The sequence below is a fragment of the Yarrowia lipolytica genome, chromosome 1C (assembly GCF_001761485.1).
Source record: "Yarrowia lipolytica chromosome 1C, complete sequence".
Taxonomy (NCBI): domain Eukaryota; kingdom Fungi; phylum Ascomycota; class Dipodascomycetes; order Dipodascales; genus Yarrowia; species Yarrowia lipolytica.
In genome coordinates, this window is record NC_090772.1 from 758,081 (window position 1) to 771,778 (window position 13,698).

Below are 13,698 nucleotides of genomic sequence, written 5' to 3' on the forward strand. Positions count from 1 at the left end.
CGAAAGATGTAGAAGTGACTCAATGGAAATAGAAGTACATTCTAAAGAATTCCCAGAGGTGTCGAGTGGCAACAACAATGAACTCCCTCTTCTTCTAGCTACTCTGTGGTAGATTCTGGAGCTGGTATGTCTCGAGAAGCTGGTTACTTTTTGATACACCTGTAATATCACATCCAGAAGAGCAATTGAAAAGCTGAAAAGTGAATTTTGTTCAGAAAGCTCCATTTAATCAGATTAGATACACATTAACCGGCAAAATACGGCGCAGTATTCAGCAACAGCCTGTCTCGAACTAGTCACCTCGGAGACACCTGCCTAATTGAGCTCCCAGTTAGGGTTCCGGAAAATTGCTGTGTAACTAACTCCGGACTTTTTCCGTATACGAATACGAGTGGTTATGGGGACTAGTCTGGATATATTTGTGAGTGGAAGATGCGGAAAAGTGGACGGGGGTGTGTAGCCGATTGAGATGATACGTGAGCCTCCAAGTAGGAATTCACCAAGGTGTCAACTAACTGTCAGGAAAGTTGCTAATAATAACTGGTTTCTACGCGTCCCTAAGCAAATAATACATTACTATACTCTCTAGACCACAGTGTCCACCTCGGATTCTGTCATTTCTCGGATTCTCGCCTCCCGCGCGTCCAGCATGTAGAAGACGACCGTCAGCACCATTGTAGCGGCATGGATTAGTCCTGCCCACAGGTCTACATAAGTTTCCCAGCCCAACAGCACCAGGTAGACGATGGCGGTGAAGATGCGGAAGATGTGTCTGTCTTTGTGGGCAAAGGGAAGGGTTGTGAAGAGCACAATGAAGCAAATGAGACAGATCTGGCCCATGCACATGAGAGTGGCGGGTCCATCCGACAAGTCCATGGCCACGAAGAAGCCCGGGATGATGGAGCACATGAGGGCGATGACCGAGAGAATTCCGTACGCCGTGCTCTCCGAGTAGGTTGTCTTTTGGCCCTTGGGGTTCATGGCCTCCTTGGCCTCTCTCAGCTGGCCTCCCAGAAATTCAATCTGGTGCTCCAGGGCATTGATACGCGTCCAGATGTGTCGCTGGCTGCGCAGATGTTCGCCGGGATGATAGTCTTGCTGAGTGCGGTTGATTTCGCCGAGTTCCACCGTTTCCAGCGGCGGGTTTACGGGCACTTGCGAGTACGACATGGTGGAGTCATGTGAATTGAGCGCGGTGAGGACTGGAGACGAGCGAGGGTCGGTCTGAAGTCAGAGTCAAACGGTAGAGGCGTCGTCAAAGGTAAAAACTGAAGAGTTTTCATTAGAGGGGTAAAAAGGCAGCGGAAAAAGAAAAACGCCGGGGAAAACGTCCTGATCACCCATGTTACGTGACCGAAATCCTGGCTGGGCCTTTTCCGGCTGTTTTTCCACCCTCATCTCTCCACCTCGCTAACTCATCTCCAGGTCTTGGCATTGTTGCATTCGACGTGGGTCGTGCATGTTGATGAGGTTAAATGGGGACTGGTATAGTTGGTGATTCGAGTCAGGGTTTGGAGCAAATATCTATACTGTGAGACTCGGCGCGTTCTGGAGGGTTTATTTCTTTTTTCAGAAATCAAATCGAACCACTAATGGCCAATATAGAGATACATCCTACTGATACTCCACCTCCTGTCTATTGCCAGTCTAGAATTGGGTTCATGGTGAGAAATTATTCTGAGTAATGATGAATAGATTGGACAGTATTTGCTGGAGGACTGCTGACGGAATGTTCTTCTGCGTGTCGACCCAACCGCTATTTGATCAGCTGACTTTTTCGGATTTATCACCGCGGCAATATTGCGCCGTTTTACCATCGTCTAGAACCACTGTGGTCATACGGCACCAGGCAGTGCAGAGTTACGTTACTTGTACACAGTATGTACAGTGCGAGTAGGACCAGAATCACGTGATCGATTTTCCAAATGAGTTGTTGAATGGCTTCTGCAGGGCGGTATCTCGGGTGGTCTTTTTGCCAGGACAGAGTTGAACAATGTGCGTAGCTCTTGCAGTAGGGTTGAAAAGCACAGGCTAGGTCCTCGATTCAAACATGAGATCTACAGTACGAGTACGAGTACGTGGATCCCATCGATTCGCACAATTACAGATGACCGTTTATATGGCTCATTCCAGCGTCTGAAGTATATCTCAACAAGGAGAAGAGAACTGTGCACTCAAACCTATGTACAACTGCACATTCCTCCAATGTAGACAGGAGAAGCGAACAATTACTTCGTTCACATGTGACATTCATGCAGTTTACTATATGCATTCCAATTATATACATTGTGGTATGGGACTGTGTCTGTACTGGTACCTCCAATAGAGACAGCGATACGCTCTTCAGGTTTTTGCGGAAATCTCGGCAATAATCACCTTGGGAGCCATGATTGGATCCAAGAAGACAAAATCCGTTTCGTAGGGAGGAACCAACTCCTTCAGAGGCCGTACCTTTAGTCCTCTCTTGTGGCACTCGTTCAAAAACGTCTGGTAAGTCGCCTCGTCACGAATTGTAGCAGATCCAATAATTCTAGGAGCAGGTTTGAGCTTGGCAAACTGAGACAGACATTCTGTGAGCTCAGGAGCAATAGAAGGGTCATATGTGACATCAGCAGCAATCACGTGGGTGACATTCTCACTCATGTCCGGCTCATCCTGGCCCCAAAACAGCCGTCGGTCCAAACAAATGCTCTGCAGCTTGTTGGCTTCAATAGTACGGTGCAACTGTTGGACCACGAAATCATCACCATCTGTAAGGGTGGTTTTGATGCCGTTCTTGGCCAGAAACAGACCGGAAAGCCCCGTTCCAGCTCCCAGCTCGCACACATGAGCATCCTCGAGAAAACCAAAGGTCCCTAGAACATGAGAAACACACTCAAGACCCCGCTCAGCTCGCAGCTCGTGCGATAACCACTCACACAGCGCCAGAGCAGCCTCCCAGGTCCGTCGACCAGTCCCGCCCTGACCAGAAAGCACGTTCCGCTGCTCCTGGATTTCGATCACGTGACCGTCGATTTTGTACGAGACTGTGTTTGTATCTTGTTCCGCGCCAGCCGAGAAATCCGGCACCAGTGCCTCGGCGTAGATGTCTGCGAGATTGTCATTGATCTCATCCAAACCTCGCGTGTACAGTTTTAGGATGGAGGCGAGATACTTGCGGGGAAGGGTGGAGAGCAGAAAGCTGTCATCAGCCATCAGATATCCCACGAGCTGGTCCTGGGTCACGAGGGCCAGCTGAGGTTTGATTACGTAAGCCGGCGTTTGCTGCGACAATGCGTGGTTGATATTTGTCAGGGGCATTGGAGGGGAATGATGCCGGGTCGGGTCTGTCAGACAGGGCAAATCAGGGGTATTTGGGTATGGGAATGCAAGTTGCACGGTTCCGTGTACTGTACTTGTAGGGGGGTGGATGGGAGTAGAGTGTGTGTGGGAAAAATAATGTTTTTTTTTTTTTTTTTAAACTTGAAAAATAATCTGGGAAAAATGGAAAAAAATGGAAAAATGGAAAAATGGAAAAATCCTGTGCGCTACAATTTGTCATTAGTCATGCCATGGTGTGAGTTCGATTCTGCAGAAAGAAGGGATTTGAAGTTCAGCTCAGGTTCTCTTTGTTGTGCTTCAACGGTCCTCTGTTCGATTCTCTCAACACGTGGAAAATCATTTGGAGCCGGCGTTACGGGCGATTACCATGTGACATGCGATTATGGATGTTCAACAGGGGGTTTGGGGGTCTTTACGGGGGGAAAGGGGCCGATTATGGACTTGTAATAGGTTCTCGGACGGCGTCTGGCGTCAGTCGTCAGTTGGATGCGTTTTATCGCCCCATTTGCGCCCCATTTGCGCCCTAGCCTCTCATCCATTCACCATGGGCCGATATTCATGACTTGCTTCCCTAGCACCTAATTTGCAATTGAATTCCCCAACCGGTTGGGATTGGGGATGGATAAGAGAAGTATATTTGGGCGAGCTGCACGGTGAGCTTAAGGGGCGCCAACGAGGGGTAATGTGCGGTGGCGAATGTTGGAAATGGCGGAAAATGGTGGAAATAATAAGAAAAAATATAAAAAATATAATAGAAAATGGCGGAGGCATACAGCAAACTGCAAACAACCGGGACAAGGAGCTTTTTGTGTGCAGTGCAGAATTCAAACAATCAGCTGACGGCAGGGAACAGGCCCGATCGAGGCGACGAGTTAGCGAGGGCGATCGAGCCGAGTTAAGGAGAGACACGACCGAGTTAACCATCTTCCTCTTCACACACTATTACTACGAACCAGCCCAGCACGTTTCCTTTGGGCGGGAGTGATTGGATTGGAGGGCGGGAGGGGAATCATTGACTATGTATATATACTTGGAGGATGCGAGTGCGAGTGCGAGTGCGAGTGCGAGTATCCTACCGAATATACCATGATATAATGTGGGTATCGGACCGGATCTACCATGAGCCGTTGGAGATGTTTTGTTTTCATCCTTGTTCCTCATGCGGATTAACACATGCGACAAGTTCAACCCGAAACCACCCGTGAACCGAATTGTACCATCCATCCTTCTTCAGTAGCTGCCAGTTATACTGTTTGCTTGAACCAGGGTGCCACAAGGGGCGTACAAGGGCAGTGTGAGACAGTGTGATTGCCAAAGGAGGGGCCAACAGTCTTGTTTTCGGGAGTCAAGTCTTCGGTCTGTCTACACGTACATTAGTTTGGATCTAGATCTCATCTGTTGGCGGTTGAGAGACTTCCAGTCGTTGAAGTATCGATACTGTATCTACTGTACATACGATACTTATTCTTCTATTGTGGAACTCGTCTCTACCTGTAGGCTCTACTTGTAGCTACAACAATAGTGTGAGAGGAGTTGAAATCCAGCTGAGAACACCGTCTCTCCGGGATTCACATCCTTAGTCTGCTCACATCGAGTGTTAGTCTGCTCGGAATCATCTAACAGCCATTTTATAGTCCGTTAATCCTCCATCATACCGTATAACTGTTAGTTAGCTACAAGTATAGTACGTATGGTACACCTCCTTCTCCCTTCTCACCTCCTTCTCCCTTCTCAACTCCTTCTCAACTCCTTCTCAACTCCTTCTCAACTCCTTCTCGCCTCCTTCTCGCCTCCTTCTCCTCCTCACCTCCTTCTCACCTCCTCTAACCTCTAACCTCCAACCTCAACCCTCATCCTCTACTACTCGCTAGACTATGTCAATACACTCAATCACAACAGTCGCATTACAAGAGGATATGGCCGAAACCTGGACATTGAACTCCGTAATAAGTCCATCTTCCCCATCCTCCATTTGTCCTCAGCTAATCCATTTTTTTCTTCTGACTGCACAGCCGCGTTCGCCCTTCGCCTTCGCCTTTGCCTTTGTGTTTTTTTCCCCTTGTCCGACTCGCAGGGAAAAAAATATTAAACTTTTTGTGTAGAACATCTTCTTCATATGAAATTGCCCTTCTGGCGTGCCACATGCATAGCTCTCAACGAATAGACAGCGCGGATTACGACGACCCACGACGGCGGGGCGGTAATGGCACGTGTTCGTGTCCGCCAAAACGCCCCCACAGCGCCCAACCCGCGCCGCCGGCGGTTTTCCGCCGTGGCAAACACCGCAATTGCGCCAATGGCACCGAAACCCAACTCTCAACAAGTCAAACCTAAAAAGCCCAACAAATGCATGTGAGATGGAAGGAGCCCAGGCACACTGGTGCTCCAACCGCCCTTATATAGATGGGCCGCTTCCCCTACGTAATCGAATACTTGTCTTTCCTCATCTACTAACTACACATTCAACATGGTGAAAAACGTGGACCAAGTGGATCTCTCGCAGGTCGACACCATTGCCTCCGGCCGAGATGTCAACTACAAGGTCAAGTACACCTCCGGCGTTAAGATGAGCCAGGGCGCCTACGACGACAAGGGCCGCCACATTTCCGAGCAGCCCTTCACCTGGGCCAACTGGCACCAGCACATCAACTGGCTCAACTTCATTCTGGTGATTGCGCTGCCTCTGTCGTCCTTTGCTGCCGCTCCCTTCGTCTCCTTCAACTGGAAGACCGCCGCGTTTGCTGTCGGCTATTACATGTGCACCGGTCTCGGTATCACCGCCGGCTACCACCGAATGTGGGCCCATCGAGCCTACAAGGCCGCTCTGCCCGTTCGAATCATCCTTGCTCTGTTTGGAGGAGGAGCTGTCGAGGGCTCCATCCGATGGTGGGCCTCGTCTCACCGAGTCCACCACCGATGGACCGACTCCAACAAGGACCCTTACGACGCCCGAAAGGGATTCTGGTTCTCCCACTTTGGCTGGATGCTGCTTGTGCCCAACCCCAAGAACAAGGGCCGAACTGACATTTCTGACCTCAACAACGACTGGGTTGTCCGACTCCAGCACAAGTACTACGTTTACGTTCTCGTCTTCATGGCCATTGTTCTGCCCACCCTCGTCTGTGGCTTTGGCTGGGGCGACTGGAAGGGAGGTCTTGTCTACGCCGGTATCATGCGATACACCTTTGTGCAGCAGGTGACTTTCTGTGTCAACTCCCTTGCCCACTGGATTGGAGAGCAGCCCTTCGACGACCGACGAACTCCCCGAGACCACGCTCTTACCGCCCTGGTCACCTTTGGAGAGGGCTACCACAACTTCCACCACGAGTTCCCCTCGGACTACCGAAACGCCCTCATCTGGTACCAGTACGACCCCACCAAGTGGCTCATCTGGACCCTCAAGCAGGTTGGTCTCGCCTGGGACCTCCAGACCTTCTCCCAGAACGCCATCGAGCAGGGTCTCGTGCAGCAGCGACAGAAGAAGCTGGACAAGTGGCGAAACAACCTCAACTGGGGTATCCCCATTGAGCAGCTGCCTGTCATTGAGTTTGAGGAGTTCCAAGAGCAGGCCAAGACCCGAGATCTGGTTCTCATTTCTGGCATTGTCCACGACGTGTCTGCCTTTGTCGAGCACCACCCTGGTGGAAAGGCCCTCATTATGAGCGCCGTCGGCAAGGACGGTACCGCTGTCTTCAACGGAGGTGTCTACCGACACTCCAACGCTGGCCACAACCTGCTTGCCACCATGCGAGTTTCGGTCATTCGAGGCGGCATGGAGGTTGAGGTGTGGAAGACTGCCCAGAACGAAAAGAAGGACCAGAACATTGTCTCCGATGAGAGTGGAAACCGAATCCACCGAGCTGGTCTCCAGGCCACCCGGGTCGAGAACCCCGGTATGTCTGGCATGGCTGCTTAGGTCAAGAATATTTATTAATATCGTATAGATAATGCATGAAACAAGGAATAATCGGAGCCAGTAGAAGGAACAGTATGATGCTTTAGTCACAGAGATGAAACTGCACACTTCTGAGATGATGCAGAATCAGTACAAGTAGTCAGCCAAAATCCGAGGACTGACAAGTTGTGTAAAGGAAGGACAAGTTGTGTAAAGGAAGGACAAGTTGTGTAAAGGAAGGACAAGTTGTGTAAAGGAAGGACAAGTTGTGTAAAGAAAGGACAATGATTTGATTCTACAGTCTCGTACTGACTGACTAGCTTGACCAATGGCTATTTCTCTGAGGGAAAGGAGTCGTTTGAAGTAGAGGGTATAGATGATGTGGGAACAAGGCGAGATCAAATCAGAAGTGGTGTTCATGTGTAACACAGTCAGCTAGAAGTAAAAAGAACTGGAGAGAGTGATGAGATTGTTGAATAAGTGGGGATGGGATCAGTGCCTGAACTTGTACTTCAAGAAGACTGTTTAGTTTGGGAAGTCGGTCGCCACGACAATTGAAGGCTTATAATGAGCCCAGAATCAGCATGACAAACATGGGGAGTTCACCCTTTGGTGGGATTTGCAAGCGAATAGCAAATATAATGTCTCAGCTACCGTCCTGTTGGTTTCTCAGAACCTATTGAAGGGCATGGAAGGGCCAAGATACCGGAGATTGTGTGGCATTTTCTGGACAGTGAAGAGTTCTGGGAACTTCAATAATTTGTTCGACGTACTCATTGGAGACGTTTCAATTGCTTTCCACAGGAATATATTTCCACCACCATCTCTGGAAGAAGAACCATCCCATACACTGTCCTAGTATGGCAGACCCACTGGACCGACTTGGACGAGACAATAAGAGATCCAGTTTGCTTGTACTTGTACTTGTACTTGAAACCAGTCTACAAACAGAATCCATTCTCCATTCAAAGTAACAGTTACTCTTGAAAACATCCTCTACCACTTCCAGGTTGTTTTATTTTTTTATTTTATTTTATTTTATTTTATTTTATTTTTTATTTTTGTTTCAACTCAAAACTTCCCCAACAGTCAAACCCCAACAGCTCGCGGTTATCTCCGCCTATCTCCGCACCAACATAGCTGATCTTGCGATGAACATCTGTGACAAGACCATGTCGTCAAAGCGCCTCGAACTTGGTCTCCGGCCCGAAACCAGACCAGTTCGAACTATCGCCTGTCAAAAGCACCAATCAACGGCCAGACATTAACACTTCCGGGTAACTCCAGTACCGAGTTGGTCCAATGGTTCTCGGTGATGTCACGGGAGCGGCGCCGAAAATCGCCACCAAAACACGTCCATCTAGTTACTCACGAGATCCGGATCTGAAAATTTCGGCCTCGTGCTTCCAAAATGTTCATTGGGACTACTATTCGAGGAACCAGTTGTAGGTTCAGATGGGATTGAGATATTGGAGTTAAGTCGTGAGTGAAAAACTGTTTTTGTGGGTCGGTCTAACGGGCGATGCGTAGTGAAAAGTGCAGATTTTATGAGATTATCAAGTTATTTCTGATTCGCTGATTCAGAATCTGTTTTCAGCTTCTTTCTAGCACCTCTACACCGTGCACAACGGCTCACCTGTCGCCCCATTACGTCATCCGGACTAACTTTTGCATTCTCCCAAACACGTTAATTCTACTCCATCACACGCTCCACGCTACAAAACGCTGCAATGACGTCCTACTACGACGGTGTGGGTTTTCTGGCCATCTGCGGCAAGGCCGAGTCGCCCGAGCCGCTGCAATTTGTGCCCCAGCCCCGGGTTGCGCCCCCCAGACGAACCCGACTCAATGAGTTTGCGCCGTATCCGACTTTCCGACACACTCCGGCTGTGCTCCAACGGCCCAACCAGCACCCGTATCTCACCCATCAACCGGCGCACTACACGCCCCATGGGATCGCGGCGTCCGGACCCAGCGGAGGACCCGGAGGACCCGCTCCTGGGCCTGGAGGAGGCCCCCCACCAGCTCCACCACAGCAGCAGGTCCAGCAGCAGCAGGTCCAGCAGATGCCTGTGGCGTCGCAGAGCCCCGTGAGCCAGCATTTGGGCGGGGCCCCCGCAGGAACGCCTCCCCTGACCGCGGCCATGTCACCCGTGCCACGTCAGCAGCTCCCTCGGGCTCCTCAGCAGCAAGTGGGGACTCCTGGCGGCGCCGGGTTCTCAGCTGAGGTGGCAGTCGCCGTGGGGGCCCAGCAGTCGCCCGAGGGCCTGATGCACGGGACTCGGGCCACCCCGTCGCCCAACATGCGGGCGCTGTCCATGACGCCCCGGCGAGACTCGTTGCCCGGTAACACGAGCTCCGGGTCGGCCACCCCTCGACACTCGGCGTCCGCGCACAAGTCCGGCCGCATCTCCACGGCCATGCATCCGGACCCCAAGCAGCAGTACAAGACGGAGGAGTGCAACATTTGCGGCCGGCCATTCAAGGGTCCCAAGGCCAGTACGCACAAGCAGCAGCACATTCGACGGCTGCATCCAGAGTCGTACATGCCCAAAAGAGGCGGCAAGAAAAAGGTGGATAATCGAGAAAACAGTGTGGAGAGCATGCCACCTAGCCAGAGCCAGAGCCCGCAGCAGAGTGGTGGAGGAGGGTTTTATTCGGGAGATTTGGCAAACGTGGCGAACGTGGCGAATGCAGCGATGCAATTTCCTCAGTAACCAACGGACCGTAGCGACGTTGTGTTACTGAAATGAAATATGAGATGACGAGTAACGCGAGTTATACCATGGAGTATGGTATAACGAGTAATACTAGTTGCATCATCATGTCTGATGGTTTTGATCAGCTTTTGGTTGCTTTGATCTGTGTGTCACTTTTGGTGATGTTCTTCACTCCACCAAAGTTACGTCTGGTTGATTGCAACCGCCTACATTAGTTATGACTTGTGCGGATCACCGCTCGCACAGGTACTGTAGACAAATAGGACTAATTTATATGTATAGTAGTAAGGAGATTGAAATGTAGGGTTGAGGCGAGTGGAAGGGGTGACTGATGGAATCAATTCGCGTTAAGGGAACAGATCTTGGTCGAAAAAGTGGGATAGTGAGTGCACCATTTGTACGAGTAGTGTGACAGAGATGTGACGTGATGTGGAGCAAGTACTTCATTTTCAGAGCACGACAGCAGAAGATGAAACGAGGACAGCAAGCGGTTGGAGTGGTCTGAAAGGTCGATTCAACACTCGGTCTTCTAAATATTTATTTTACAAAGTACAAGTACAGTTCGGCGCTAGGAAGTATCTACTGGACATATACGTTGGTGTACAGAAGTATCCATAGCGAAGAACGGTGGGGATCCTGAAGAAGTCGAACGACCAGCTCGTCAGATGCTGTTACAAGTACAGTCAACATTCCTTTTCTTGTTCCAAGACTTAGTCAGCGTTCTAACGGCAGTGTCCATTCTTAGATAGACAGACGCCGGAACCTCAGAACGACGCACTGGGGGATATGTGGTTGAATATCCGAAGATTACAATGATAATTCGTTTACCAGTCTCTTGGAATGACGGGTTTTGAAGTGTATTAGTCAACAAGTAGACTGTTTGTCTAAGACGGACGGAATAGCTACGAGCAGAATGGCTACGAGCAGAATGGCTACGAGCAGAACAGGGCTTCAATGGTGATAATGTAATGGAGATAATGGGAGTCTTAGTCCGTGCAGAAGCTGTTTATTTGACAAATATTTTGAACTCTCCAAACTTCCAACTTCTCTCAAACCGGCCGTAGATGCCATTGTCTCCACATAGAGCTCTGCAGCATGCTCCAAGACAGTCTCACATATCCTTTTCGTACCATGTCCACAGCCGTATCCGAACTTAAGAGCAGTTTATATCCCTCTACAGCTCTATTCAGAGTGACTCAGAGGGTTCAATCTATGTCGAGACGGTACTAGTGAGACAGGATACAGGGGTCTAAGCACATAATGTAGTGCCCCTGAGACCAATGCACTGCCTCAGTCAGCTCAATTGTCAACTCCAATCCTTTCAATCAACAGTTTAGTGATTGATATCTTACTGTATTGGTCCAACAGACAACTATCGAGACTCTTACAAGTACCGGCTCCACAAAGAATGTTCTTATGTAGCCTACTTGCAGTAGAAAGCCAGATGAAGCTGTAGTATACCGGTTGATCAATGATTCGAAATGGGGTTGGTGCGCCGACTGATATCTTCTGTCGGTAAAATCACCACAACTTGGTTCCCTCTTGGCCCAACTTGCTTCTCAGATGCCGACGTCTTGAAGCAGTTGTGACTCAAGAAACAAATTGTGGCTACACTCCCTGGTCTTCTATACGAGTGCTTAGCCCTTCTGAGTCAAAGGCAGTACTCCCTCTTTTTGCAGATGGAAAACACCCAGGAGGGGACTGAAAACAATGTGTGGCAGAAAGTCATGCCATTAGCCGCACTTCAACCCCGCTTTTCATTTCAGCACATGCCATTGCTGATGAGACGCTATGCACCATTCCGTCTCCGTTCTCCTTTCTCTTTCTTGTGGCACCTGTGTTTGTTTGTGTGTTTTTTACTGAGGAGCAGATGCCATTGTTTGGGTTTGTCATTATCGGGAATCGGTGATGCCGGTGGTGAGTACGGACGGCGATGCTGAAGCTGGCTGGAGTTGGGGAAAGCTAGATGAGACTGAGACCGAGCCTGACATGTCTGGGGTGGATATTTTATCATGTTTTTTGTGAATATATCTGAATTGTGCACCACCTCTTTTTCCCTCAGCCAGATGAACGACTCCGTGGACCCTGCCCTGCCTTGCTTTTTCGTGGCCCTGCTTCTAGACCGCGGGATTTGAGTTGGGCGGTTTCGGCAGCACCCGCCCGAGATTTGGCCAACTGCACAAGTGATACTAAGAGGCGAATCAACTAATGAGTCGATTTTGCGCAGAATGCACTTTTCAGAATTGCTGTTGACCTCGTCCTCACCGTTCTACAGCCGTCCCAAATCGCGCACCAAAGTTTTGCTTTTTCCAACTGAGCCGAATTTCAAGGTGCGCCAAAAAAGCAAACAAGACCCTACAAGAGAAATTGTTTGACAAGGTGTAATTGTAAATACGGCAGATCGTCGCTGAGACAGGCTACAAGCACGAGTCCAGCAATGGGAGAGATCTGAGGGACCGTGGGGCGCTATTGATGGTCGGTTAACAAGTGATTTCAGTGTACGTCCATGTTGCGCCTGTGTTCTCGCCTGTTCTCGCCTGTTTTCCACTAAAAGTCACACTAATGCCATGTTCATGGGTGCGTGGGCGTATAGACGGAAGTTGGCGGAAAGATGAGGACTGCACGTGTTGAAAACACCAACTACTCGCATAGTAGTTGAGAAAATCAGATTTCACAACACTTTCCAATGCCCCGAAGCCTTGAATATTACCTTGGACCCCACCCACCCACCCACTCTGAACCTTGCCAGCCTTGTTATCGTCATTATCGTGGTTGGAGAAGATACACTTTGTAGGAGGGATGGCACCGAAGAGCAGCTTTCGTGGCACGAATCGAAAGCCCACGGGCCATGTTGTTGAATCATGTTGTTTGTGTCTGATAGTTTTGTTCCTGGTTCCGTTTATTCCGTGTGGACGACACATGGAGACAGATACATTATTGCACGGTAATAATACTGTGCTGATACTCGTACAGGGCTTGTCAGATGCAGTTACAGTACAGTGCCACTGCGGAACGAACATGGTCACTGCTCGAGGAGACATGTGGCACGGGGAACAAAGATTCTATTCACCCCTCTTCTGTTCACCATGTCCAAGTCGGTTTATATTCTCCGTGCAAAGTTTGACAGCGGGGAGTAGAAGGGAGGACTTCAGCAGACACAGTATGTACTGTACATACATGCATACGACTGGTTAGTTAGTGGGGGATATTGAGTTCGAACTTGTGGCGAAAGGTGTCTCGAGAGTCTCCAATTCGAGTTTCCGGGCAACTGGCGACCGCGGTCTCCAATCAATTCACATAATCAACGTTCTTTTTCGCAGTTTTTTTCTTCTTCATACATATAACCGTTGATTTGCTACGAGGAAGCCACTGATCAGCAGTGTCTCAAAACGTTGTGCTGGGACAATCTTATTGTGTGGAGTTTAATGCAGTGCAGGTAGTGTTTTAGGGACTGACTAGCACCTAGAAGGATGTATAATGGGTGGGATTTTGACTGGGGAAAGATTGTCGATGCTCAAATAGTGGTGTGAACAGTTGATTTAGTCATGGTCCACCTCGTTTTACAATTTATTCGATTTTTCAGCCGGTTTCTGGCCGCCCACTGTGCCCGCAAAATAGGCTCCATGCAGTGTGATTATAAAAAAAAGCAGAGAGAGTTAGTGTTGCGACTCTAAGCATCAAAACGGCGGAGGGAGGTCCAGGTCTGTGCAGAGCCCCAGCGGCTGTGGTTTAATCTTCAGAGAAGCACCGGAAAAGAGGTTC

General features: G+C 49.5%; 7 protein-coding genes across 7 annotated transcripts; 5 read left to right on the forward strand and 2 right to left on the reverse strand.

The window, feature by feature from the left end:
- Nucleotides 1–585: 585 nt before the first annotated feature.
- On the reverse strand, nt 586–1,170 carry YALI1_C07592g (uncharacterized protein; the record flags this gene model as incomplete). Its single annotated transcript, XM_501494.3, has 1 exon — nt 586–1,170. The coding sequence occupies one exon, from the start codon at nt 1,168–1,170 to the stop codon at nt 586–588; it is 585 nt and encodes a 194-aa protein (XP_501494.3).
- Nucleotides 1,171–2,343: 1,173 nt separating this feature from the next.
- YALI1_C07613g (uncharacterized protein) lies at nt 2,344–3,300 on the reverse strand (the record flags this gene model as incomplete). The annotated part of the gene is made up of 1 exon (XM_501495.3): nt 2,344–3,300. The coding sequence occupies one exon, from the start codon at nt 3,298–3,300 to the stop codon at nt 2,344–2,346; it is 957 nt and encodes a 318-aa protein (XP_501495.3).
- Nucleotides 3,301–3,309: 9 nt separating this feature from the next.
- YALI1_C07614g (uncharacterized protein) lies at nt 3,310–3,768 on the forward strand (the record flags this gene model as incomplete). The annotated part of the gene is made up of 1 exon (XM_068282220.1): nt 3,310–3,768. The coding sequence occupies one exon, from the start codon at nt 3,310–3,312 to the stop codon at nt 3,766–3,768; it is 459 nt and encodes a 152-aa protein (XP_068138321.1).
- A 2,020-nt stretch (nt 3,769–5,788) lies between these two features.
- Nucleotides 5,789–7,237, forward strand: YALI1_C07638g (uncharacterized protein; the record flags this gene model as incomplete). Its single annotated transcript, XM_501496.3, has 1 exon — nt 5,789–7,237. One exon carries the CDS (start codon nt 5,789–5,791, stop codon nt 7,235–7,237), a length of 1,449 nt encoding a protein of 482 aa, XP_501496.1.
- Nucleotides 7,238–8,367: 1,130 nt separating this feature from the next.
- Nucleotides 8,368–8,665, forward strand: YALI1_C07664g (uncharacterized protein; the record flags this gene model as incomplete). The annotated part of the gene is made up of 2 exons (XM_068282221.1): nt 8,368–8,452; nt 8,511–8,665. 2 exons carry the CDS (start codon nt 8,368–8,370, stop codon nt 8,663–8,665), a joined length of 240 nt encoding a protein of 79 aa, XP_068138322.1.
- A 281-nt stretch (nt 8,666–8,946) lies between these two features.
- Nucleotides 8,947–9,933, forward strand: YALI1_C07670g (uncharacterized protein; the record flags this gene model as incomplete). The annotated part of the gene is made up of 1 exon (XM_501497.3): nt 8,947–9,933. The coding sequence occupies one exon, from the start codon at nt 8,947–8,949 to the stop codon at nt 9,931–9,933; it is 987 nt and encodes a 328-aa protein (XP_501497.3).
- A 1,098-nt stretch (nt 9,934–11,031) lies between these two features.
- Nucleotides 11,032–11,392, forward strand: YALI1_C07691g (uncharacterized protein; the record flags this gene model as incomplete). The annotated part of the gene is made up of 2 exons (XM_068282222.1): nt 11,032–11,159; nt 11,203–11,392. The coding sequence occupies 2 exons, from the start codon at nt 11,032–11,034 to the stop codon at nt 11,390–11,392; spliced, it is 318 nt and encodes a 105-aa protein (XP_068138323.1).
- Between the last annotated feature and the right edge of the window lie 2,306 nt (nt 11,393–13,698).